Consider the following 27,415-nt stretch of genomic DNA (forward strand, 5'->3'; position numbering starts at 1 on the left):
CGTATCCGTGGAAGGGACGCACAATGGCAGACGTCCGCTACGGAATTCCCGCACGCCGGTGAGAATTCCACGTGGACGTCCGCCATTGCTGATGCTCCAATGGATATGATATGGATGAGGTAAGGTCTACTACCGTTTAGGTTGATGAATGAATCGTCGTAATGAACTTATCTTTTTGGGATAGATATGGTAGAAAAAATCTTTTTAATTTGTTCAAATATATCCTTGAATTTAAATTGTATTATTTGGAGTTGAATATAGTAGACTGGGTAAGCCTAATGGATTAGCGTACCTTATCAGAATTCATGTCAAAATCTTTACAAGCTTTTGTCCTAGTGGTAAGGAGTTTAGACATTATTGTATGAAGTATCGAGTTCGAGCCATCTTGACATTATTTGTAATTTCCTCCTTTATATACGAGTTTTAAAAAAACACAAAAGCCTAAATATCCTAAAAGTGGTCCTCACGTGAGTTTTAATTAAGAAAAAGAAAAAATAATTAAAGTAAAGAGAATTAGAAATGGGTGTGTTTAGTTATTTTGTGGAAGTTCCAATATTATTAAATTGTAAATAAGATGACACTGGTAATTGGTAATGCATTGTGAAATTTTTATAAAAATAAAAATGAATTCATTTTAGTGTAAAAATAAAAAAGAAAAAGAATAGTACAGTACTATTTTAAAGATATGGGAGTGTATATTACTACTACTATATAAATTGAGATTTCAATTTAGTAAATTTTCAATTCGCCAAATATATCCGTATGATAAAGAAATATCCGTCTATATACCTAATCTAGCCTTCCTAACTTCCTTCATGTGAATCATCTTTTTTCATAGCTTAAAGTATAAACACTAAACTACAATTCCATTTGTCTTGTGAGGTAATTTTCCATGGGCGACAGATCCTGACTTTTTATTGAATATGAGGTGTAAACTGAGTTGGCAATCTAAAACGAATTAGTAATTTTATTTAAAGTGACCTATCATTTCCGTCCTAGTCTTAAATTGTGATCGATTTGTCCTAAGTTAATAACACTTTCAAAATTAGTCCATTTCATAGCTGGGTTTTAAAAAACACTTTAATTCGAGAATCACGTCATTTCCTTGACATCGTCGGTTGCTTATCCGAATTTTGGTTGAATCATCACAGTGGTCTTGCTATGGTGTAGAAATACATGCTTTTAAAACCTAAGTTACAACTTACAAGTCTAAAGTATATCAACATGCTTCTAAGTTCTAACCCAATTTAATAGTACATAAATTATTGCATATTTGCATATCAACATGTTTTAACCATTTAACAATCTGATTTGATTTTCTTTGGCAAACTATTGGCTTTTATGTTAGATTATTTAACAAAATGGTACATATGAAAAATAGTACTTTCACTATAAATAATTGATATTTATTTTTTATTTTTCTACTATAAGTGATCAATTTTCATTTTAGTAAAAAATAAGTCATTTTCTTAAATCTCGTATCTAAAATAAATCCATCACTTGTAATGGAATGATGGAGTGATAGAAATTGTGTAAATAGATGAAAATGTGGCTGTCATTTGTACGAACATTCACTGTAAACATTAAACGATTGTTTCTTCACTCTGCAATGATATACAGTGAAAAACATATTAGAAATGACACGCTTCAACAAAACCTACAAGTTCAAGAGGGAGTAGGAAGAGAGATTTGGAGTTATCTAAGACGACCTAAAAACAACGATGGTTAAAGCCACAACAGTCTCCATCTAATACATGCTTTTGTTAATAGGAACGCATTTAGTAGTGTGTTTACGATATAATGTATGAAACAAGGTAGTGAGTTTTTTTAGTTATTGTATAACATTTAAACAAAGTTAAAATTCTCATCATAGAGTTTAAACACCAAACGACAATATCTAAAGAATGATATATATCCCTATGATTTATCTTAGTAAACAAACATGACGGCAAAGTGTAACAATTTATTTGTCTTATCCTTTTAATCCTTATAAGTTGACAAAGTATGATACTGTAAGACGAAAAAAAACTTTTTTCGATATATAAATTCCTTTTAAGCTTCCAAATTATAGTAGTAACTTTGTATGATATATAATTCAACTCATAAAAATAAAACTAAAACTAAAACTAAACATATAGTATACTCCATATCTGTCTAAGGAGATTAAGCAATAAATTAAAACGCTACACTCTTCCCCACTTGGAAGCACGTTTTCACATGTTGACTGTATGAAAATCATAAATTAGTAATTATGTGTAATATTAATTAAATTAATTTTTTTTGTTTTGAAGAATTTATTAAAAATTGTTGGAAACGAAATTGGGGATTTTTTTTGGCTTTCATCTTCAGAATTTCGTCCCCATCCACTCTCCGTCCCCCGTACCCCGTCGTCCTCCTCCGCCGCAGCCATTCCAACCGCCGAAGCTCGTTCCTTTTACCGAGCTCGAAGTATCCGTGCTTCGTTTTATTCCACCTTGCCATCTTGGACCTCGCGGCCGACGAATCTGCCTGCGCTGACTCGTTATCTACTTGGAAATTCCGCCGCCTAAACCAACAGAACAGGCAATTCTTTCTTTATCATTTCAATTTTTGTGTTATTTCGAGTTTTTCCTCAGTCTGTTCAATTGCGATCGTTTTGTCGGACAGTTTTCTTTAGGTATTTTTTTCATTTTCTCTTATTTGTGTTTCCTGCCCTTTGTTTAGTCTCTGCGAATGCTATGTGCTTCTCTGCAATGATTGTTCACTTTAAATCGCTGCAAATTGGCTTCTAGATTAGAGTTTCCTCTGACTTTAAATGATCAGTGTCTTCAATGGTCTTAGTGCGTTTTTTTTTCCTTCTTAATTTTCAGCACTCTGGCTCTCTTTCACTTGGCTCACTCAACCTTCATTCACAGGTAAGGCAATTCAATTTACCGTTTTATGTATATGATATCTCGTTTTTAATCCTGGAAGTTACATTTACTTAAAGGTTTAGAGACCATTACAATAATGCATTGCGTGGTGATAATTATTCATTGAATATTATTGCATATTGAATCATTTATTGCCTCATTTAGGATTAGTTCCCTTCTTTGTTCTTTCCATTGTAAGTTTAATTAGTTGCACCTTAATTTATTTTTGGTTGCCTGATTGTAGCGAACTTTGTAGCCAAAACAAGGGAAATTGAAGCACTTTCTAGCCTTTATAGAAACATTAAAATTTAAATATTTAACCTATAAAAATGCGAATGCCTATCCTTTTGTTTATTTCTCTGTTGGCATTATTATTTTTGTTATTCTTGTTGTTTTTATTGTTACTACTATGATGCTTATTATTAATTTTCTTGTAGCAAGTAAATGGCAATTGAAATTTATGTAAGAACTACTATATAGGTTCCTTATCTATAGTGGCTGTGTCGGTATATGTTTCTTGCTATAAGATGCTAAATGTAATAGTCAATAAGCCATGCAGGTTGCATTTGCCTACTTCAGATAGAGTTCCTTTTCAGAGTAAATTTACAGGTTTTATTTTGTATTCGTTCTCAATCAGAAAATCAAAAGAAATTTGTGAATGGAGTATCCATGGTATTTAGAGGATTCTTAAAAACTTAACTATATTCCACAAAACTGAGCTGGATCAATCAGACTCAGAAATAGCCTGTCAAGGTTAAGGGTTGAGTGATTTAATGTTATTTCCTTGAAGTTGAATACATTGTGGGGATGGTTTGAGTGTTTGATTTTAGAATAATACCTTACAGTTTTTCTTTTGTCAGTTTAAGTACTTGGGTTATCAACGTTTACCTGTATCAGCTTTTTTCATTCGACTCATTATGAAGGACGACTGCATTCTTTATCATAGTGGTACCCTGACCTTACACAAATATCTAAGTACTCTTTATCAATCCCCTCACAGTTGGAGCATGCTATTTTTAGATCAATAAACACAACTAATTAGGACATATGGAAAAAATTAATATCACAAGGAAAGAATGGCTGTCAACCAATTTAAATTACTGAAAATACAGTTAACAGTTGGCAATTGGCATCAGATGTTTGAGAAGTTGTTACTCTCTCCTAGGATCCACATGTTACTGATGTCAGCAACAAAAGCACACAACTGAAAGAATATTGATGCTAGAATTTTTTTTGAAGTGCTAAATTTGAGCAGCACCCACTGCTGGTTGCTCCATACCATTAGTGACATCTGATTAATATTGAACCGAGCAGTCAGATGACTCACATTAATTATATTCATTTCCCCTTTTTATGGTTAAATGATATGATACAAAGAAAGTAATGAAATTAAATAATTGGGTTGTTAAGGCTCTGCAGGTTTTATGTTGTGCATAGATGCTAATGGCTCACATGTTTCAAAAAATTAAGACGAAATTAAATAATAATATGAGCAATTCCTGATCATTAATGTTGAGAAACCCCCCAGTTCCAGTTACTTATTTTTGAGTCTTCTGACCATATATTATCCAAGCAACTGGCTATAGAAAGTTAGCATCTTCTTTAATTTTCCCTGTTCCTAGTTATTCTTCATTTTCTGTATCTGAATGCTATCTATCTCTGGTGAAATAAGTCGAAAAGATAAAAGTAGAAGTTCCGAAGTTCCAATAAACCACAGCAAGAAACATAATACTCTTCTAGCGCTTATCCTGAGCACCATGGGCTGGTGTTTGCTCAACATCTCTTTTTCCCCCCTTTGAACTTACTGCAATAAAGTTGGCTAATATTCAGTAGATTGTCACATATGTTCTTTTCTTTTTTATTGTGAAAAAGTGATAATGACAGTAGTCAAAATTCAATAATCTTTGTTAAATATAATAGCATGCATTACATAATATTTTAATATATTAATAGTTAATATGACATTAATCTATATGTGGAGTTTAAGTTTATAGTATACTCCTTCCGTACTGTCCGACTCGGCTCATTTCTTTTGGCACAATTATTTAGGAGAGTAATATGATAGTTTAAAAGTGTGTGGCCCACTTATTGAATGTTGTGCAAGTGATTGCCCAAAAATGAAACTGGCCAAGTCAAGTGGGACAACCCGAAAAGGAATACAAGCCAAGTCAAGTTGGACACAGGGGGTAATATTTAACACCTATTGGAGATGATATATCATATATGAATATATTAATAGTTTGTCAATATAAAGTAATAATGTTAGTTTCTATAATCTGCAAGCTGGTTTACGAGGGAAAAGCTTGTACTTTCTATTTTTGCAGTACTTTTTCAATGAACATATTATGTATTGATCATTTCAAAGTGTAATTAGCTATGAAAAGCAAGCAATTACTTGTTAGTGTCTAATTCCTGTGTTTAAAATGCCACTAGCCTATCTTGAATTAGTCTAATATGGTAGTAGAATTTCAATCGTCAATCAAATTATCAAGCGAAAGTAGCATCATTATTTATGATGTCTTCAGAAGTTCCAGTGATGCATCGCGTTGGCAGCTCAGGAAACACATCCAATTCAGTTCGTACTCGCAAGGAAAAGAGGTTAACATATGTATTAAATGATGCAGATGATACAAAGGTAATGCTCACTTTAGTTCAGATAAAATTCTGTCCCTTTCATTGTCGTTGATAAGAGAAGTATAACTGGTGCATCGAACTTCTGTTTTATGGGCTTTTCACTGTAACTGTGAATATAGCCAGATTCGGTTTCCTCTATGTGTCTTTTGGCCTTTTATCAAAGTGTACTCCTTGTGATATCATCTTGTTACAAGGCTTAGAATGTTGACGAGGAATATAATTGATTAAACATATCTTAATCTGTTTTTTCTGCCAAAAAGGAATATATAACAGGGAGTAATTACTAAAATTACCACTTCTATATAATATATTTAGTTTACTTCAGTGATGTTGACTATATAAGTAACATCTATCACATTTTTTATTTGCAGCACTGTGCAGGCATAAACTGCTTGGCTTTATCAAAATCTACAGAACAAGAAGGTAGTGAGCATCTCTTCACTGGTAGTCGTGATGGCACATTGAAGAGATGGGCATTATCAGAAGATTCTGCTACTTTCTCTGCTACATTTGAGTCTCACGTTGATTGGGTACAAGTTTCTTTCATTTTTGGTTAAGTCTATTGTTTACCATTTTCATATTTTGTAATGGTTATACAGAGAAGCTAATATAGGATTGGAGGTCTATGATATCTTCTCCCAATCTGACTAGTCACTTCCTTACGTGTCTCCATCATTTTGGTCTAACTTTGTACAATTTATTTGTATCCTCATTCCATACCAAGTTTAAGAAGCCCATTTCTGCAATTAGCTCATATTGAACTGGTTTTGTCGAGCAAAATATAGATTTATAGACTATCATTTTGCTGTTGCTTGATATTTTGAGTCCATGACTTAATGCATTATATGACCTTCTTAGAAGTTTATTATGGAGCTTTTTGTTGGTGTGGCAGGTCAATGATGCAGTTCTGACCGGTGGTAACACGTTGGTCTCTTGCTCCTCTGATAGCACTGTTAAGGTGAATGTAGTTTGCATTTATTTCGTGATGGTGTTCTCTTTCTTAATAACGATGAATTCATCAATTTATTTTTTTTATGTGGTGCTAATATTAGGTATGGAATTGCTTGTCTGATGGAATATGTGCGAGGACGTTTCATCAACACTCTGACTATGTCACTTGCTTGGCAGCAGCAGAGAAAAATGTAGTCTTTCTGTCAAATACATTAAGATTCTAAGAATATGATATTGTGCCAGGCATAAGTTTATGATTCTTCTCTATTATGCTTAGAGCAATGTCTTTGCCTCTGGAGGCCTTGGTGGCGAGGTTTTTATATGGGATCTGGAAGCTTCACTGAAACCCGTTTCCAAATCAAATGATGCAAATGCAGATGATTGTTCAACTAGTACTAATGGTTTGGGATCTTTGCCGAGTACCAGTCTTCGTCCTATCAACTCAAGTAATAACATTTCTGTGCACGCCACCCAATCTCAAGGCTATGTTCCCATTGCTGCAAAAGGCCATAAAGAGTCAGTTTATGCATTGGCAACAAATGACCGGGGAACACTTCTTGTTTCTGGTGGAACTGAGAAGGTGAGCTCTGGTTGTTTGTCTGGTATTTTGATCAATATATAGTTTTTAATTCGTCTCATGGGAAAGATCGATCAAATGATGCTTCTTTTCAATTCCCCAGAGTGTTGATTTCAGATGACATTCTAATCTATTATTTTATCAACAGTTTTCTAATTGATCCATATTGTGTGATGAAATTCTTAGGTTGTGCGTGTTTGGGACCCGAGGACAGGTTCTAAAACCATGAAGCTAAGAGGACATACAGATAACATAAGGGCGCTGTTATTGGATTCTACTGGCAGGTTAGTTGAGGGGGCCTCTGTTGAGCGTACTTGCAGTGTTCTGTGATATCAGTCTTGTGGAAAATATTTGTACTGACAAACATTAAATGCGCCAATTTTTGGTAATTACTCTTAAATTGGTGTGGGTACTCAGCTTAAGTTGTAGCAGATGTGTCCTTGAAATTCATGTTTAGCTCAAAGCTGGTAATCAAGTTGTGTACTTGTGTTGGTAAAAGTAGTAGGGGCGAGTATTTACTCTTGGAATCTATATTTCAGTCATAGTGGGATGATAGTTCTACTAAGTGTTGTAAGAAAACATGAAACTTGCTCGTATGATGCTAGCCTTCTTTTCAAAATCCAAAGAGTTATTTTAGGACCTAGTTAAGTTGAAGTTCTTTGTTTCTTTTGGCACTCTTCCATAACTAGGATGTTGGTCTTTTGTCGTCATGAAAAGTAGTGTTGCATGAAATCCAGACACTAGTAAAGCCAAGATATTTGTTTAACAGAGATTGCTCCCATTAGATTATTTGTTGTTTATCGCAATAGGAAACAACACAAGGTGCGCCAACTTGGTTTGAATTATTGAACTTCTAGTAACCTGCATTTACTGTGACCTTCGATTACATGTCAAGAGTTGAAGTGTATAATGCATATCACCTCTGTTGATTTGCAGGTATTGCTTATCCGGCTCCTCTGATTCTATGATCAGGTACGTGGTAATGTGGTATCTTTGCATTTACCTACTACTTGAAGCATCATTCATGAAACTAGTGTCATTATAAACCATGGTATGACCATGCGTTTCTTAATGTTCATTCTTTGATTTCTATAATATTTTGGCTGAAAATTTCACAGGTTGTGGGATCTTGCTCAACAGCGATGCATTCATTCCTATGCTGTGCACACAGACTCTGTCTGGGCACTAGCTGCTACTCCATCATTCAGTCATGTTTATAGTGGTGGGAGGGACCTTTCTGTGAGTGTGGCTAACTTTAGTATTAAAATTATACGAGCCACCCCATATTGTGCTGCTTTTGTTTATAACTTTACCTCTTTCTGTAGTTGTATTTAACTGATTTGGCAACAAGAGAAAGTGTATTAGTATGTTCAAAAGAACATCCTATATTACAATTGGAACTGCACGGTGATGATATATGGGTTTCCACAACAGATTCTTCTGTACATAGATGGCCTGCAGAAGCGCGTAATCCCCTTAAAGTATTCCAAAGAGGTGGCTCATTTTTAGCTGGCAACTTATCATTTTCAAGGGCAAGGGTTTCACTGGAAGGTTCTACACCAGTGAGTCTAATATTTATGTTCTCTTAGTGACAGTTCTCAGCTTTCAGTGTCAACATAATAATTAATTGGATGCATATTTCTGTTTAAATGCAACAATTTTCCTTCAGATTTTGGTTTCACAAATTTGCAGAGGGAAAGTGCAATTGGAACGTTTTCTGTATAGTTAGATAATGATGGGTTACTTAGTAAAATACTTCGGATTTTTTGTGGATGTTTTAGGGGAAGAATTCTGGGAAATGATTTATGCAAAGTGTTTGGAGATCTCTAATAACTTATGGTGATAGAAAGCAAAATATTTTGGAGGGAAATAATGGTTTTAAATGTTTTTCACTTCATGTTGGGAAAAGCAAAAGTGAGGGTTGAAATGTTACTTAACATTCCTTTTGCTTTTCAGTTATTCTGACACAGTTTATTTGTTGTAATAGTAGCTCCATATTGAACTGTTAATAATCAAAATTTAGAATAAAGGACAAATTAGTAATCATAGTGAGTCACTGAGTTGTATATGTTGTCTATGTACCAACCAACAAAGAAGATTTCTTAATATCATTCATGACCTGTATGTAATCAAGGTTTTAGTATTACTTTTATTTTTGTAGATTCTTGTGCAAATTTAGTACTAATAGTTTTGCAAACTAAGCAATTGACTATTTAAGTTTCTGTAGGTTCCTGTTTATAGGGAACCGTCTCTCACCATTTGTGGAACTTCGGCTATAGTGCAACATGAGATTTTAAATAATAAAAGACATGTCTTGACAAAGGTAACTTGATGCTGATTCCTTTGTTACCCTCAACTTACTGTTGCAGTTTCCCTACAGCTATTACTCATCTTGTTGATTCAGTTATCTAAATTGATTGTATAATTTTATGTTTTCAAGGACACTGGTGGTACAGTAAAGTTGTGGGAAATCACAAGAGGTTTGGTCACAGAAAATTACGGAGAGGTCAGTGATGTGCTTGAACCTAATAACTTTCTTACATTAGCAGTTTCAGTGGGAGGTCTGGTGGGAGTTTGTTAGTACTTCTGGTATTTTCCAGTTCCATATTATCTGAGTTTGTTTGTTTTGGTTTTTCAGGTTTCATTTGAAAAGAAGAAAGAGGAATTGTTTGAGATGGTATGTACTTCTTGTTAGGATTTCCCATGTCTTCATGTCCATTTTGACTTATTAGCCAGTCCTATTCAGGTGAATGTTCCGACGTGGTTCACAGTAGATACAAGGCTTGGGAGTCTGTCTGTGCACTTAGACACACCGCAATGTTTTTCTGCTGAGATGTACTCTGCAGATCTAGGGATTGCTGGGAAACCGGAGGATGACAAGGTATTTTCTCACGCTCACAAACATATCTATGTATATATGTTATCTCTTGATCCCTACTCCCTCCGAACCATAAAGATCTCTACTGATTTTTTTCTGCTTACCTTAGTGTTTTAGCTATGACTGACTTCAAAATACAAAACGTTTTTTCTCTCGGCTTATTTTCTCTGATTCAATAGCATTCCATGAACCATAAAACTTTTCTCAGGCTTATTTTTTTCCTTGGATCACCCTTTCTTGATAATAAGATCCTTATGGTACTTTTCTTTTCATTGCGATGATAATCGATAAACATGCACAAGCTTTCTATATCTTTTATTCTTCCTAGTTGTTATTGTTGGAAACTAAGTTGAATCGTTCTTTGTTAATAATATGTAGGTCAATTTGGCAAGAGAAACCCTCAAAGGGCTTTTGGCACATTGGTTGACTAAAAGAAGGCAGAGATTTGGATCTCAAGCGTCAGCTAATGGAGAAATTCCCACAGGAAAGGAAATGTCTACAAAAACTTTAACTCTAACCCGAATAGAAGGAGATGGAAATTCAGAGAATGACTCTGCTGTATATCCACCCTTCGAATTTTTAGCAGCTTCCCCTCCTTCCATTGTTACTGAAGGCTCTCATGGGGGGCCCTGGAGAAAGAAAATTACTGACTTAGATGGAACTGAAGATGAGAAAGACTTGCCTTGGTGGGTTCTTGATTGTGTGCTGAATAATCGCCTTCCTCCAAGGGAAAATACCAAGTAATGTCAATCCTCTTGTCTGTTTAAATTGGTTGTTGTGCATTTCTGGGGCTGCTGCTAGGTATGTATTTTGTGTAATGTTGTTTTATGCAAGGTCAGAAGTCTGTTAAAAATGGGTCTGAAGCTGCATGCCATTGGTCATGAAAACTTATCTTGATTGTTGTGAACTTACTATCTTAGAACCTAATAAATTGTTCATATATGCTGGCCTTGGTAATATCGTCGGTCTCGAGAACTCATTCATGCACTTGAGCAGATGACTTGTGCGCCCTGCTTGCTTGCCAAACTTTTGTGTTTGCTTGATGAATGTGGTTTTGTCTTTACTCAACCCTAGAATGGGATAGAGCTATCTTGAACTTGATTTGTCCTTATTTGAAATGTCTTTATACGATTTTGAGTAAGTGAATGCAAATATAGTTGGCTTGTCTGTACTTGGCTTGTCTCAGCTCTTTTGTTGTATGAATGCTATTTATTTTTTGTTGCTGTTGCAGATGTAGCTTCTATCTGCATCCATGTGAAGGTTCTAATGTACAAGTCCTCACACAAGGGAAACTAAGTGCTCCTCGCATTTTGAGAATACACAAGGTAAAAATTTCTACTTGATACCTTAAGGGTAGTCTCTTGAGTACTTTTGATTTTTTAAATGAAATTAAAATAGACATCTAGATTTTGACCGTGCAGACTTGTTTTGCAAAAAAATGAAAATTTTATGCTAGTTGGCCATTGCCATGAACCTAGCAATTATTGTCTTCCAATAATGTCAATATTATTGTCCATAAATAGACTTCTAATTTTGACCATGCAGATCTATCTCAGTTAGTGTCTTAGTGACTTAATGCTTGCAATAGAAAATGTGAATTTTATGCTAGTTTCCTAGTTGGTGATTTCTATGAATCTAACAATTATTGTCTTCCAATAGTTTTGATATTATTGTCCACAATTACTTGGACATTGATGCATTATGTATACAAGTCTTCCAATAATATTAAAATTATGCTGGTAATATAATCTGGCAGTTAAAGACCACCCACTATGTGACGTTTGAACGTTCTGCCTTTCTTGGTTTTTAGACTAACCTCTTAAGAATCTCCATTAAGTATTCAATTGCCCCAAGGAAAATTTTTTGAGCTTTAACAGAATAACAGGTTCTAGGTGAAGTAATCTTAGTGCAGTAGCAGTGGCATGGAAATAAGTTTAGTCAGCCCCATTGTTTATTTTTCTTCTTCTGGATCCCAAATAGTTATACTGGCTCATCTTATAGTTTCCTGTTTCCTTGCCTTTTGTTTGTATAGGTTGTCAACTATGTGGTAGAAAAGATGCTTCTTGACAAGCCAATGGATAATCTGAATGCTGATGGATCTTTTGCTCCGAATGCACCTGGAGGCCAGATTCCACATCCAGTTGTAGGAGATGGTTCTCTACGATCTGGGCTGAAACCTTGGCAAAAACTTAGGCCTTCTATTGAGATTCTTTGCAATAACCAGGCAAGTAGTTTACTTTTTATGCGACAGAGTAACTGACAGAGATCTGAAAAGCTACCTTCTTTATTCAATACCTAAAAAAATTTAAAAATTTTCGCGGAAGAAATGCTTACGGTGCATTATGTTTGGAAAGGCTCTATTGAAAATTTTAATCTTGAAAGGCTGTTTTTGCATCACTGCTCCTGAACTTGCAATATTATGATTTCGATATTCCAAAGGCCTGATAGTTGAAAGATAGTCTTTTGATTATTTCCGTTGATGTCTTTATTGCCCACAGATTAGCACCTCTACTTGCAGTTTTCTGTTCACATTCAAATGCTACTTTTCCAGTCATTTTTTATTGACAGACCTCTCTTATTATATGAAATATTATTGGAGTGTATTTCATGGTACATTTCCATATGGATGAAGCATGAGGTTTTCATTTTCTCCCATGTTAACTTCTCTAGTGATGCTCTAGGTTTTACCTCCAGACATGAGCTTGGCCACTGTTCGGGCTTACATATGGAAGAAATCTGAAGACGTTATCCTTAACTACAGAATTGTGCAGGGAAGGTGATGAATTGATTCGCAGGTGATGCTACATTCCTAGCCTAAGCTAAAAATCTTATATGTGAGTTTGATGTAAAATGGATTCTAATAAAATTTAGGATAGGTTACAAGCTGCCAAATGCCAATACTGCCATGACATACTCCAATCGAAAATAATTGAGTGAATGAAAAAGAGGTACTATATCATAACCAACTATTGGAAATTCAGAATCTCAAAATTCCAACTGATATTCCAACAGAAATTCATAAGTCAAGAACTGTTGGAATAATCCAACATTGTTTATTCCAATTGAGATGTTCCTATGGTTCTATCCTAATATTAAGATTGATTCCTTGATGGTCCATTAAGTTAATCTTAGGGGTTTACCATAAGAATATGATGCTTTTGGAATTCTAGAAATCCCATCTGCGAATTCATTTCTGATGTAACTTCCTTGAAGTTTTATTAACTTTTTCTAGCATTTGAACTTGTTTTTAATAGAGGATGATTTTTTCATCCATTTGTAATTTCTTCTTTTCGATTTTATAATGGAAGTTATTTTTTCTTGAGAGAAGGGAAAATATAGTACGCATCACACTGAAATGGTTATGTGATTCCACAAGTCATCTAATTTACTGCTAGATCGGGTCTCTGCTTGTGCATGTGCGTGCAGACACACGACTTTAACCATATTAATTCACAGACTCTTTACTTCAAAATATATCAAGTAGCATGAAATCATGGCTCAGTCCATTCATCAAATCTTATATGATCCTAAATTGCTAACCTCTAAACGAAAAAAAACTACTAGGCTAAACATTCTTATTTTTGTGAATATGACTAGTTCTTCCAACAATGTACACAGAGGGAATAGACTTGAATTTTAGCAGCATGTCAAGTTGAAAGCTGAGAGATTGCTATTTGAAGACTAAAATTGCTATTTGGTGGATAAATTGGAGAGAGAGAGAGAGAGAGAGAGAGAGAGAGAGAGTTTTGTTAAGCTGAATGAAATTCGTAATTTAATTCGTAGAAAATAGCATGAGACTTTGAACCCTGAATTTGGTTAAAGCTTTAGCTGATATAAAATGTCCGTTCATTTAAGCAATGGTGAATAGAATCCCAACCGAATATTTCTGCAATCTTTCTTTTTTTCAGTTTCAAATGGAATTCCCAAAGTATGCCTGTACTCACTTATATACTATTTGACATCCGTATATTTACTTTTTTAGGTTTACTTCATACACTTTATTCAACATTGTTCTTGAGGTGGAGACCGTTTTATATGCAGTCTTTCAGATGAAAATGGTGTTATTCCTTATGGTAATACCCACCATGTTCAAAGTTGTTGTTTATATGTGCATGTGATGTCAACGAGTTTAACCCAGAAAGTAGAACAAAATTGGCCATCAAACATTTAGCCTTTGTGGTTTTCCTTGCAATGCTTGATTTCTTGTATTGTGAACATCTTTGCAGTGATGTATGTGTCTCACTCATCAACTTGTATCTGGTTTCATCTCTTAGAGTTCGTTGCAAGATCGTTTATCGGCATCTTCTTCTCACTACGATTGATAGGTTGCTTGCGCATGTAAATACTCAGAAAGTTGTCCATCTTCAGAAGCTGGAAATGTAACATATCACCGAATCTTGGAAAACGAAGCAGTTGCTTGAAAGAAGAAATCTCATCAAAACTTTGCAGAGTGCTCTCTGAACTGAACATCTTGTGATGCGACGCATGATTATCTTCCTTTTTGGGCACCGGCATGGATGGGTTTATCCTTTTGATTATGCGGTAACTTGCAGACATGCCGGGAGCTAAAAGCATATGTGGAAATATTTGATTACTTTTCAGCGGGTTATTTTACCCAAAGAGGGATTTGTATTAAGAAAAACTAATGTTGTGAAGCAGTGAAGATCAATAGATTTTGTTGAAAAAATAAAAGCCTCACCAATTTCAGTTACTCCTATTTAATTGGTAACTTGATAAGATAACTTAAACTTCACTTGTAATCTGTTCAGGTTTGATTGTTGTTGCTGAATTTATTAGTTTCTGAATCAAATTAGTTTCTGAAAACAAATTAGGTCGCCAGGAAATGCAGATAAATAAGCAAAAGAAAATATTAGTATGTTTTTAGTGTGTCAAGCTTCTAATTGGCATAATCTAGTTCAACTTTTGTTAATAAACATACGGAACTAAAAATGAAATGTTTCGAGAACCTGATTCAACATAATCGAACCAATTAAACATATTGAGATAGATAGACATTTTATTAAAGAAATTGTGGAAGTAGGGATTGTATAATTATTATACATTAGATGAGATGATCAACTTGCATATATCTTGACTGGTATATTTCTTGCCAAAGTTCTTGGACTTGAAGAGGTGTGGTTGAAAGTGAAGAACAAAATGCTTAAAGATAGATAAAGGTGGACTTGAAGAGGTGTGGTTGAAAGTGAAGAACAAAATGCTTAAAGATAGATAAAGGTGTAGTGAATCTGTTGAAATATAAAAATAAATGTAATTAGTTAGCTTTTAATTAGTTAGTTTAGCATTTTATTAGGCTTTTTATTAGTTAGTTTCAGCCTATATATAAGGCTTTTTAGTGTAAAGTGTAGTTAATTTTTCCAAAATGTAGTCCATTAATGAAAAACTCTCATTTTTCTCTCCTTTCCATCTGTCGACGGTTTCCATCTTCATTTTGCCTTCATTTCTTTCATTCTCCTTCAATGGAGATTTATCAATTTCATTCTCCATTTTTCACATGGTATCAGAGCGCAAATCCGCTGTGCGCCTCTGATTACCTCTATCTCTTCCATTTTTTTGAATCTCCACTTCGTTTTCCTTGGAGCTAAGTTTTTTTTTAGTTTTTCTATATTCTGAAAATGTAGAATCCAGCAACGATCGAGCGCGAACTTTATACGCGAGTTGGGATGACGAATTTTGTGTACTGATCTAAGCATCGTCCGCCCTCGCCACCACCGATGCTTCGCCGGTGTGTTTCTCTCGGAGTAATCCGTTACTATCATATCAACTCCGAGGCCTCCATTTACTCCTCGTTGTTTCAGAATTACACAATCCGCAAGTCTATGGAGATTTCGCACCGCCGATGTACTCCAGATCGGTGATTTCTATATCCTCTGATCTCAATTGATTTTTTTTAATTCCGATTGTTCATGTTTGGTGTTGTATGTTGAAGTATGGAGTTGTATGCTCTGATTTTCTCTATCATTTGTTCATTGGATTTGTATGATCCAAGTTTGTATCTCTCCGATTGTATTCGGTTGAGTGTTTTCGTTTTGAGAATATGTTTTCTCAAATTTGTTGTTGAATCTAAATATGTTTTCAGATTTGTCTCTAGTTTTCCGATTGTATGTCGGATGTTTTTTTGTTGTTCACCGATTGTTCGGTTGGATTTGTATGTTGGATTGTTCGGTTCGGTTCGGTTCGTGGATGTTTGGGTGAGGAGGAAAGGATATTTGGTGTTGGTGTGTGTGTTGTTGAATTGGAGATCCTTGTGGAATGGATTTGGTGGATGAATAGTGATGCTTTGTTCACAAATATGGTTGCAACTGCAAGACCTTTGTGGCTGTTGATGGTCTTGCGTTGGGTGGGGGATTGGAAGTTGCAATTGGTGATTGCAACAATTGGTGAATATTTGGTTGTTGTTATTGTTGAATATTTGGTGATTGCAATTGGTGAATATTTGGTTGGTAATCAAATTTGTTGTTGATGATGATTGTTGATGAAGTGATGGAGTTGTTTTCCAAGATGCTTTGGCTGCTACTGAGGCATATTTCCTCGTCCATAAGTATCAAGTGCTTGTCTAGGAGGTTGATGTTGTTGCAGTTTGGGAGTTGGCTTCTTTTAGCAGAGGACTCGCTTCCATTTTGGTTGCTCATATTAAAAGAAGTTCCTGTTGTAGTTGGGTTGTGCTCTTTAGAAAGTGGAACAACAATTTACTGCGCAAGTGGCTGGGCTAGAAAGAACTCTATTTCAAGCTTCCCCAGTTAAAGATAGACTCAATGTTTCCAAGAGATCAGAGGAATAATTGTCTATCCACTTTTGGAAAGGATGAACACCTTCATTGGGATCAACAAGTTCTGCAACTAAGCTGCCATATTTGTTTTCTCAAAAGGAGTAGCAAGTTTACCAGGAGCTTTTATCCCATCAACCTTTCCCGAGGCGGTTGCCAACCTGAACAAGGAGATCAATCTCGTGGTTTGCAAATGCTCAAGATGCTTTTCTCTTGACTTGGAGTTAGAATAAATCGTAGTTGTTCGTAGTTTTCTTCTTAGTTTGATGTTTTTTTTCAAGATGGTAGCATTTGTTTGTGCTTCCATCTTGAGGGGGTGTGTTGAAATATAAAAATAAAATGTAATTAGTTAGCTTTTAATTAGTTAGTTTAGCATTTTATTAGGCTTTTTATTAGTTAGTTTCAGCCTATATATAAGGCTTTTTAGTGTAAAGTGTAGTTAACTTTTCCAAAATGTAGTCCATTAATGAAAAATTCTCCTTTTCTCTCCTTTCTCTGTCGACGGTTTCCATCTTCATTTTGTCTTCATTTCTTTCATTCTCCTTCAATGGAGATTTATCAATTTCATTCTCCATTTTTCACAGAATCTCTATATAAGACAAGATACAAGATCTGCACATGTAACCAAGGCAAAGACTTGTAATATAATGGCTTCTCAAATATTTTCAACGACATATGTGCGCCTTAAACCTCTTGATTCATGTTTAATAATTCACTTGACCTTAGTTGGAAAACATACATTATGCAAACGTGCATTATTTGTAGTTGTAGTGTTGAAAAAAGTTAATAAGTTGTCGTGCATGACAATTTGAAAGCAACCATCAAAACATAGTTGTCGAAGTTGGTCTAAGCATAGTATAGCACTATGTTCAAATTTTGCAAGTGTTGAAATATGAATTAAGAACGTGACATGTAGGAGACAACTTGATTGTTAACCTAAGACCTCATACAATTGAATTAGAAACGTGACATGTAGGGGAGTTGTCTGCATACCACTATAAATACAGTTAAATTTGGATAAAATCTAGTATTAAGATAGTTTATGTATATAAAATTAATTAAATCTTTATTAAATATAAAAACATACAACATATTACATACTATAGTACTTAAATTGTTTCTTAGCAATGCCGAAAATCGTAATGGTAAGTTGGTAATTACTCGTTGCTCGGTTCAGAATATAGTAAAACCCTTATAAAGTAATTGACTAATTGTTGTGACTTGTGACCATAGAATTTTATTAATTTAGAGAAATAATCTATAAATGACAAAGTAATAATTTATTAATATAGAGATGTTTTAACTAACGTATATATACATAAATGCTTCAAAATTATAGGCTTGTATGATTCACTTATAATGTACATTAATGATTGATGACAATTAAAATTAAACATGAATTGTAATTATCATTCAAATAATGTATTAATTGAAAGTTTGAATATCTCATTCATTATTTTTGGCCAAAGTAAAACAATAGTTCGTTTACATTCATTACTCTTAGCCAAAATAAAAGAATGGTTCATGGACTTAGGTATGTATGCACATTGTGTAGAAGTGAATCCATAGTATTCAAATTTGAAAGGGTTACATGTTGGGAACAGACAAATTATTAGTTGATTATTAGTGTTATTAAAATGCCACGATTATTATTATTATTAAAGGAGTAGTATATTAATTGGAGTCAAATAATTTAAATGATCATCCATATAAAATTCTACAAGAATCATAGATAGGCTTTTTAAGTAGGGGAGACAGAATCAATGATATCGAACTGCTCAAATTTAATACGGTCATGCTTAAATTCGATTACACTAATTATTAAAAGAATAAGAAAACAAACATAATGAAGGAATAAGTACTATCACTTTAAAATCCTACTTGCATTTTACTAAAAATATCTTAAACAACGAAAAATAATAAAATTAAAAGAAAGTTAAGGGCATTCACAATGCAGCCCGTTCAGGGCGGCTGCCCGATGGGGCTGCATTGCAGATTCTCACAAACCATGTAGCCAGCCGACTACCTGCCTCCCTCAGAGCTGAATTGCCGGCCGCGGTTTTTACGGCCGCGATATCAATTCCTTTTCTTTGTTTTTTTAATTAATTTGATAAATATTACTCCATTCGTCCCATAATAGATGTCACATTTTCCTTTTTAGTTTGTCCACAAAAGATGCCACATTTCATTTTTTGGAAAAAAGCTCTCTCACATTAATATAAATATATTATTTTCACTTTCCACCTAACACACAAAACAACATCTCCTAAAATCCCTTGTCATTTCCAAAGCGTGTCATCTATTAGAGCATCTCCAAAGGGAGGGGTAAATGGAGAGGTAAACTAATATAACTACCATATTTACCTTTTTTCATGAAAAATCATTCTCCAAGGGGAAAGGTATTTGAGAAGGTATTATATCTTTTTCCCTTTTGAAGAGGTATCTTTACCTCTCCATTAATAGAAAGGTAAAATCTTATAACTACCATATTTACCTTCTTTTCATGAAACATCATTCTCCAAGTGGAAATGTATTTGAAAAGGTATTACACTTTGTGTTTTTTAATGCATTTTGTATGATTATTATTTAAAAGAATTAATTTACCTTTTTATATACCTTTTTGCTTTGGAATATGTTACTTTTTAGAATGATATATTTCATTTTTTAAGAAGGTAAATATATGATATACTTTTCTATATAGCTTCCCTCCTTGGAGATGCTCTTATGGGATGGAGGGAGTACTAATTTTCTATGGTGGTGTTAGGTTCATAGATAAAATAATATCAAGATATTATCTAAGATTGAGTTGTGAGACTATTTTAGTTGAGAGGGTTGGCTATAACTAATTTTTCCATAATTATCCATTTAGCATTGAATTGTGAGATTCATTCTCATGAACCAAATACATTACATATTTAATCTCGAGATACAATCTTGCAAACCGAACAACCCATATAAAGACTCCTATATCCTTCTCATTTTTCACCCCTTCACTCTCTCTTTTCACACTGCCAATTTTTGGTCTATCTTTAAATTTGTCGAAAATAAATGAAAGAGCTCAAACAGAGTTCGTGCCATATGCATACACAATAGGGATAGGGTGAGATCCGTACAATCCGAAAACTTGGATTATGTCGAGGAAAGATTCGACGAAGCCGGTTGCTATCGACACTTCCCATTTGCCCGAAGTTGAACGCCTCCGCCGGACGACCAAGATGATCAAGGAGCTCAGGAAAAATTGGAAGTCAAAATATACTCTCTCCGTACCAATTAAGATGACACACTTTTTTTAGTTTGTCCAAAATAAGATGACACATTATTATTTTTAAAATTTTTCTTTCTAATTAATACACCCAACTAATTTATCTATCTATAGTTAAATATTTAACTTTTTTCTCTCTATTTAATATTATACCTACCTTAACTTTGTTCAATTAAATATATTAACTAATAATTCCTAAAATTATGTGCTAATTAAGAAATATGTTTTTTTAACTGAGAAGGAGGATGTAATTTTAGATTTAAATTAATGTAATTTTTTATATTGAAGTAATATGAAGTGATTTTTCCTTTTTAATAAATGATGATTGCATAATAAATTTGAGGCTGAAAATAAAAATAAAATTGGAGAAAAACTGACGTCTGAAAAATAAGGATGAGACTGAAATTTTCGAGACATATTGTGAATGTCAAACTTTTCTTTTTCTACATTGATAAAAAAGACCACACCGCTTCGGTGCAAATTACTGTATTTATGAGTAATGAGTCAAGGTCCATAAATGCTACACCTCACAATTCCATCTCCGAAAACTAAAAGTTGGAAGATTTTTGCTCAATATTAAAAATTTGAAGTCCAATTAGAATATTACCAAAAATGACTTCATCTTTTCCATAATCAATAAATCACAAATTATACATACTCCAATAGGACAATTCTTGCCTAATGAGTTGTGGAAAAAGCATCAGGCAATCCGCAACGCTGTCTCTTAACCGTCTTAGAGCACCCACAACCGTGCTCTTGCCAACAAGCACGGTTGTGGGCCCGACCCCAATTTTTCTGCCTGCTCTTAGACAAGAGCACAACACCACAGCTGTGCTCTTCCACAAGGACGAGCACAAGGATCCCACCATTCTATTATTCAATTTAAATAAAAACATTTCCATAATATTAAAATTCATTAAAAAACCGAAATAATATTACAAATTACAAATAAAATAAAAAAGACATAATTAAAATCCTAAAAAATAAAAATTACATAATTAAAATCCTAAAAATTAAAAATTACATAATTAAAATCCTAAAAATTAAAAATTACATAATTAAAATACTAAAAATTAAAAATTACATAATTAAAGCTAAAAATATCCTCGTGGAATACTATTCATCTGGTGGCACTACCCCCAATTATTTTTGGAGGCCCAATATCATGACCTCGTGCGATCGAAGTTGCGCAAGGGTCATAGTTGACCTATCGACCATATTGAATTGGGCCAAAATCCCCCACAACGAGTTGGTGGGGGTGGAGGTGGAGCATAGGGCACGGGAGCGGGTTCGGGAGAGCATCGCCTGATGGAGTCGCAGCGCGACGGCGGTTGGCCGCCGCCTTCTTCCTTCCTTGCGGTCGGCGTTGGGAATCGCTCGGGCCGGCGTCGGGGCTACTCACGTCTTCGAAGCCGGCGTCGGATAGGGATACCGACCTTGACCATTTGGAGGAGCCGCTAGAGGAGGATGTTACGTCTCCCCTATACTTCGGATGCAACCGCGTCTCCTGCCAAATGTTGAGGTACTTCAACGGCTTGTAGTTCATGGATTGGTAGGTGTTCATCGCGGCAGTGAAGACATCGACCTCGCTCCGGCCACTCCCCGCCGACCGCTCTTCTTGGAGGTAATACCCCTCGAACTTTTGGATTTCTTCGTTGGCTTGGTAGATGGTGTTGCGCACCATACTCTCGTTGCGCTCGATTGTTCCCGCCGGCTGGTTTCATTGTACCGGCGACAGATGTGCCACCAATAGTGATTGCCGGATTGGTTCGTGCCAACCTCCGGATCTTCGGAGATTGACAAGAACACCTTGAACAATTGCTCCATCTCCGCCGGAGTGTACGGTGTGCGGACACCGCGAGTAGGAGGAGTCGGAGTTTGGGAGGGGGCGGTCTACCTCGCTCTAGGCTCGGGTGTCCACCCGTATAGCCCTTCGGGGGCATCTTGGTCGTCAATCGGGTAAGGCCGGTAGCCACTCAGAACTCCCGAACTTTGGGTTTGAGGAGGGGCCGAAAATTCCGTTTGCGGACTGGGAAACAATTGTGAACTGAACCACTCGGGGTTCCAACCGTGGGAGCCCGGGGGTGATCGCCGTCGCCGGATATTGTTATGTTGTAGGAGTGGAAGAAAGATTGAGAATGAAGATGAGAGAATGTAGATGAGAATGGAAATGAGAGAATGTAGATGAGAATTGTGTAGTTTGGTGTAAATTTTTTGGTGTGAAAGTGGGGGTATTTATAGATGAAAATGTGTATTTTGGGGGGAAAAAAATTAAAAAAATATTAAAAGTGGTTAGAAAACGGTAGAAAACGAATATATTTTTTTGGGAAGTGGGAAAATATATATATTTTATTTTTAATCATTTTTTTAATTAAAAAACGATTTTTTAAAAAAACAATTCAAATGCAATGGCTATGCCGTTGCCCAATCAGCGCCGGCCACGTCACCTGCTCACTGGCACGGACGTGCTAGATGCATCGAGCAGCGCCGTGCCAGCGGCGCGAGCGCAGCGATGGACGACGTCTCCGTGCCGCTGGCACGGATGGACGGACGACGTCCTGCTCACCGTTGCAGATGCTCTTATCTCTTAACTATTCATGTGCCCCGTTGTTTTTTTACTCCATCTCTTAACTAAGAGACAACATCTGCAATCCTCCATCTTTTATCTGTTTCTTAACAATCTCATCCCTTAAATATTCATTCAATTTAATTTTTTATTTTTATTTCCAATAAATTCAATTAAAAAAAACACACTTCATTAAATAAATAAAATTACAACTTAAAATTCTAAAAAAATTAAAAACCTCAATAATAAAATCCTTAAAAAATTAAAAATACATAATTTAAATAAAAAAACATATTTTTTATGGTGGATTAATTTGTGGGAATGATTTGATATTTATAGAAGTGATTGAAGGCTTAAAAAAAATAATTTTTTTAAAAAAATTTGCAAAAAATGCCTATAAACGGCTAGTATATTTTTTGGGATTTTTTTTTTAATTTTTTGAATTTTTCCTGAATTTAAAAAAAAATAAAAAAAAAACATTTTTCGGATAAAAACGACCGCGAGTGGGCGTCACGGACGAACCGGAGCCCGCCACGTTGCCAACGCGCGTGGCGAGACGTCTCGCGAGCTGTCCCTCCGGGACGAGCGTTTCTCCGAGATGGGATGGAGACAGAAGGCTGCAACGCCGTCTCTTATCCATCTCGTCTCTCCGGGACGAGATAAGAGACGGCTAAGGGATGCGTTGCGGATGACATCAAGCTTTGTCTGCGCCAGCCATTGCACGCCTCAAATCCCACTCTTGTAATTACTGTTTTTAATGAAATGAGAGATGCCCTTCTTCGACATTTAACTGAAATTTGTCAAAAATGTAATTCCCACACATCAAAATTCAGACACAACTCAGATTTCATGTTTTAAATAAATTATACAGAGCAGAATAGGAAAGAAATAGTAGCAGCGGGATGAGCGCCACCAGCTGTTTGTCATTATTGTTTTTGTTTTTTAACGAGGAGGAGCTTCACCGCTCTCCCCTTCTAATTCTGCCTCCGACTCAAGTCGAGTACCCTTGAATTCTGTTCTTGGTAATATCTATATATGCATTGCATTGTTCAAGAGAATATAAAAATGTGTTCTTGGAACTAGTGGAGGAGTAGCTGAAGAGATTTGAGCTAATTTCAGAAGAACCCTTTTGGTTTTTCTTCATTCTTGGGAGCTAGTTACTATGGCCGAAGAAATCTGTCTTTTCACAAAGGTTAAATTTTGGTTCCTTATTTTGGTTTTTGTGCCTTTCCCCCCTTTTAGTGGGATTTATTCGAGTTGAAGTAGTGTATTGAAATTTGGTTGATCAAATTTGAGATTTTCTGTCTTTTTCTTGCTCATGTTTCAGAAATTGAAGCTTTGAGTGTTCAATAGATAGTAAAGGTTGTTACTAAAAAGAGGTTTTGAGCTTTTATCTTTGGCTAGTATCAATGAAGGTTAGGTTTTAGGTTTTTGTTTAGTTGGCTTCTGAGAAATCTTGCTTGAAATTTAGAATTTTTGTGGTGCCTGAAATGAGATTGAAGTGTTTTCTCTTTCAACTTGTTTTCATTCTTGTTGAATATGGTTGATTTTCTTTCTACCTGTATTTGTGTTTACTGCATTTAAAATGATATTTATAGTATAATGAAGCAAAAGAAGAGAAAACTGAAGGAGTATGCTCATAATGCTCCTCTTTTTCATAAGAAGTGTAGCTTTATGGTAAGTTTATCTCATTTTTTTTTCATCTTATAGAATTTGTGTGATTATTTCAATGGACTGATTTACTCATAGTCACTTGAAATTACATATTGATTTATAGTATGATGGATTTATTGGGAGATGGTAGGGAGAGGTGAAGGTGAGATTGTAGGAGTATTTGACATCTCTTCTTAAGTCTCAGAAAAATGTGAACTTTAATGTTTCGAACTTGCATTTGAACTCAAATTTTGTTGTGGAACAATGTTGTTTGTGTATTGTTACACTCACCCTTCCTTCTGCTAATGACAGGATTCCATAATCATAAAACCTCCCAAGAAATCTCCAGCTTCGATGAGGATGCTAGTTTTAGTATTTGCTATGGCCTGTGGTATTTATATCTGTTCAGTATGTTTAAAACAAACAAAGTACCGTGACATCGAAGTTAGTCAGAGGCAATGTCTTGATAGCGCCATTAGTAGGCCTCAAACTCCAATCTGGCACTACCCGAAGCCCACTTCATTTAGCAGGCTAGTATCCACACTTATATTTCAAATAAGCTCTGGTAGTTCGGAATTTATAATAAGATGTGAATCTTCTCCAATTTTATCTCAGGGCTGAATGTGCTAATAATCCAGTGCGGCTTTTTGCTATTCTATCGATGCAAAGATCTGGAAGCGGATGGTTTGAGACATTGCTGAACAACCACACGAATGTAAGCTCAAACGGGGAGATATTTTCTGTTAAAGAAAGAAGAAGCAATGCTTCTTCAATCATCTGGACTCTGGATAGAGTTTACAATTTGGACTTGCTCACAAGTGCTTCCAAAAATGAATGCTCAGCTGCAGTTGGCTTCAAGTGGATGCTTAACCAGGTGAGAGACGAATGCTTTCAACTTTCAAGCGAGGAGCCATTATCAATTTATGGCAGGAATACCTTAAGTAAAGATTGTGCATGTTTTCAGGATGTCGTTTCATATAGTTTAGCTCAGCAATTTGGATTCATGTGGCTGTAAAAATATTTCCTGAGTGCTTTGCTTTCGAGGCTTCATCTTGTGTAACATATTTAACTTTTACTTCACTATTGATGCAGGGGTTGATGCAGTACCATAAGGAAATTGCAGATTACTTCAACGACAGAGGTGTTTCTGTATTATTCCTTTTCCGGAGAAATCTTCTTAGGCGGATGGTTTCTGTTCTTGCCAATTCTTATGACCGCTATGCCAAACTCCTAAATGGGACGCACAAGTCTCACGTGCACTCACATGAGGAGGTATGCACGTACGGTGCAACTTCCGTCGTTCAACTCCCATCTAACTAACGGTATGTGCTTGTGGGGTCTAATCCTTTGATCTGCTTATTGTAGGCTGAGGCTCTGTCCAAATATAAACCAGAAATCAACGCAACATCGTTAGTAAAGGATTTAAAGACCATGGAGAATATGGTCTTGGAGGCGATAGAGTATTTCAGCAGCACAAGGCATATGATTTTATATTATGAAGATCTCATAATGAATCGAACCGTGAGTTGCTTTCGATCTTCCTAAGAAAGCTTTATTTTTACTGCTATTTGTCCATAAAGTGTAGAGTTTGCTCGCTTATCTGCTGTGCTTATTCGTTTCAATTTTTATACAGCAGAATTCGTGATAAACACTTAATCGTAATCTTTTTATCTTTGTTAGTAGTTATTGAGTCCAGAGTTTTAGTAGACAAATATAATGTTGTTCATATATATACATTTAATTTCTTGATTACCATATTGTAGAGATTTTATGTTTAGTTAGGGTCTGATTATTTAGAATTAGTTCCTAAGTTGTGCATTTTAATAATGGAAATAAAGTTTTCATCTTGCTTTATTGTGTCTATCCTTTCTTCCCTTTCTTCATTTGAAGGTGCTTTCTTTATTTATTTCTATGTATTGATTGTTATTTATAGGATTACGAAAAATAAGTTGGATTGATGAACTTTTTTTGGTGGAGTTTATAATTTATTGATCTGCTACAGAAACTGATGGATGTTCAAAGATTTCTTGGGCTACCGGAAATGGATTTAAGCAGCCGGCAAGTGAAGATACATCGAGGATCATTGTCGAAGCATATCAAGAATTGGGATGACATCGACAAGACTCTACGAGGAACAGTATACGAAAGCTTCCTCAGCACTGACTACAGTAATTAGAGTTAGATTCCATTCATTTGAAACTGATGTATTGTAGGAGAGTATCACATTTTTTGCTGGTGATCAATCCAATTGTTCTAAGCCTTTTCTCTTTTTCTTTATCACTTTCTTTGTGTTTCCTCTTTGTATTTATTTTCCTTAACTTCATTATTTTCTAAGGCACATAGGATGTATAGGTCTGTGATTTGTGCATAGACATAGATGTGAAGCCAACCTACAGCGCCATCAATTGATTTCATCTGTGCATTTTTATCTAGGCACAATCCTCTATTGCTATTGTTTTGCGTTCTCTTAAATCTTGCCTCATTTCGATTTGGTGATAATCCCGTCTCTTCATCTATATAAGTGTGGATAGCTTTTGCCCTTATAAGGCCTTTTGTCTCTCCACACTGGTTGTTGTACAGCTGTACAGTAAGTAATCGTTGCATCTGAACCACTAAGGGATAACGCATGTGACAATTTTTTTTAGGAAAATCGTCGGTTTTCTGACAAAAAGATAAAATTGCATAAATCTATACTTTTATAGCATAACCTTGTTGCACCCATCTTCTGCGGACACCACACAACGGCTGACTGAAAACACCCAGCTCCGTACGCCGAGCACATAGTACGTTGTCGGGTGGAGATCGTGACGTAACGTTGTGGGCTTGTGGCTTGAACCCTCGGTTTCTTGTTCTTCGCTCGGATTTGTTTTCTCATTTCCAATTACAAGTGACAATTGTTCTTAATAAAAGGGATTGTATCAATCTATAAAAGTTACTCCCTCCGTCCGCCATTAGGAGTCCTATTTCTTGGCAGTATAGGTATTAAGAAATGTTAAGAAAAATGAGTAGAAAAAAGTTAATGGAATATGAGTCCCACTTGTATATATTAATTTTAAATGAAATGTGAGTGGAATGGGTTAGTGGAAGGTGAGACCCTATTACCATTTTGGTAAAAGTGAACCGAGACTCCTATTTATGGACGGACTAAAATAGCAAAACAGGACTCCTATTCGCGGACGGAGGGAGTATTATTTAGAAGAAATGACGATATCGGGTCTG

General features: G+C 35.4%; 2 protein-coding genes across 9 annotated transcripts; both read left to right on the forward strand.

Annotated features, from left to right (window-relative positions):
- The first annotated feature begins 2,303 nt into the window (after positions 1-2,303).
- On the forward strand, positions 2,304-14,691 carry LOC121784639 (WD repeat-containing protein 48-like). 8 transcript variants are annotated; one of them, XM_042182824.1, is made up of 20 exons: positions 2,304-2,562; positions 2,850-2,894; positions 5,417-5,526; positions 5,897-6,055; positions 6,418-6,483; positions 6,578-6,667; positions 6,754-7,056; positions 7,240-7,337; positions 7,990-8,025; positions 8,172-8,292; positions 8,379-8,615; positions 9,281-9,376; positions 9,494-9,559; positions 9,692-9,730; positions 9,800-9,934; positions 10,310-10,671; positions 11,163-11,256; positions 11,964-12,155; positions 12,613-12,726; positions 14,158-14,691. In XM_042182824.1, exons 3-19 carry the CDS (start codon positions 5,428-5,430, stop codon positions 12,709-12,711), a joined length of 2,292 nt encoding a protein of 763 aa, XP_042038758.1. In that variant the 5' UTR covers positions 2,304-2,562; positions 2,850-2,894; positions 5,417-5,427; the 3' UTR covers positions 12,712-12,726; positions 14,158-14,691. The 8 variants fall into 8 exon arrangements, 4 of the variants coding, with proteins under 4 accessions (XP_042038758.1, XP_042038754.1, XP_042038755.1 ...); XR_006046749.1 differs by lacking the exons at positions 2,304-2,562; positions 2,850-2,894 and adding an exon at positions 12,808-12,879 and having other exon boundaries at positions 5,389-5,526; positions 14,257-14,691; XR_006046746.1 differs by lacking the exons at positions 2,304-2,562; positions 2,850-2,894 and adding an exon at positions 13,914-14,004 and having other exon boundaries at positions 5,389-5,526.
- An 8,603-nt stretch (positions 14,692-23,294) lies between these two features.
- Positions 23,295-26,585, forward strand: LOC121783200 (nodulation protein H-like). The gene is made up of 6 exons (XM_042181199.1): positions 23,295-23,735; positions 24,509-24,726; positions 24,812-25,070; positions 25,289-25,468; positions 25,562-25,717; positions 26,199-26,585. The coding sequence occupies exons 1-6, from the start codon at positions 23,706-23,708 to the stop codon at positions 26,370-26,372; spliced, it is 1,017 nt and encodes a 338-aa protein (XP_042037133.1). The 5' UTR covers positions 23,295-23,705; the 3' UTR covers positions 26,373-26,585.
- Positions 26,586-27,415: the final 830 nt, after the last annotated feature.

Source organism: Salvia splendens, chromosome 21 (assembly GCF_004379255.2).
Source record: "Salvia splendens isolate huo1 chromosome 21, SspV2, whole genome shotgun sequence".
Lineage (NCBI taxonomy): Eukaryota > Viridiplantae > Streptophyta > Magnoliopsida > Lamiales > Lamiaceae > Salvia > Salvia splendens.

Bases quoted from the DNA above. Each gene is read 5' to 3' on its own strand.
- LOC121783200 (XM_042181199.1), top strand. From the start codon at position 23,706: ATGGCCGAAGAAATCTGTCTTTTCACAAAG. The intron at 24,727-24,811 runs GCTAGTATCCAC...ATTTTATCTCAG, and splicing joins AAGCCCACTTCATTTAGCAG to GGCTGAATGTGCTAATAATC. The intron at 25,071-25,288 runs GTGAGAGACGAA...CTATTGATGCAG, and splicing joins TCAAGTGGATGCTTAACCAG to GGGTTGATGCAGTACCATAA.
- LOC121784639 (XM_042182820.1), top strand. From the start codon at position 5,404: ATGATGTCTTCAGAAGTTCCAGTGATGCATCGCGTTGGCAGCTCAGGA. The intron at 8,293-8,378 runs GTGAGTGTGGCT...CTCTTTCTGTAG, and splicing joins GTGGTGGGAGGGACCTTTCT to TTGTATTTAACTGATTTGGC. The intron at 9,935-10,309 runs GTATTTTCTCAC...AATAATATGTAG, and splicing joins GGAAACCGGAGGATGACAAG to GTCAATTTGGCAAGAGAAAC.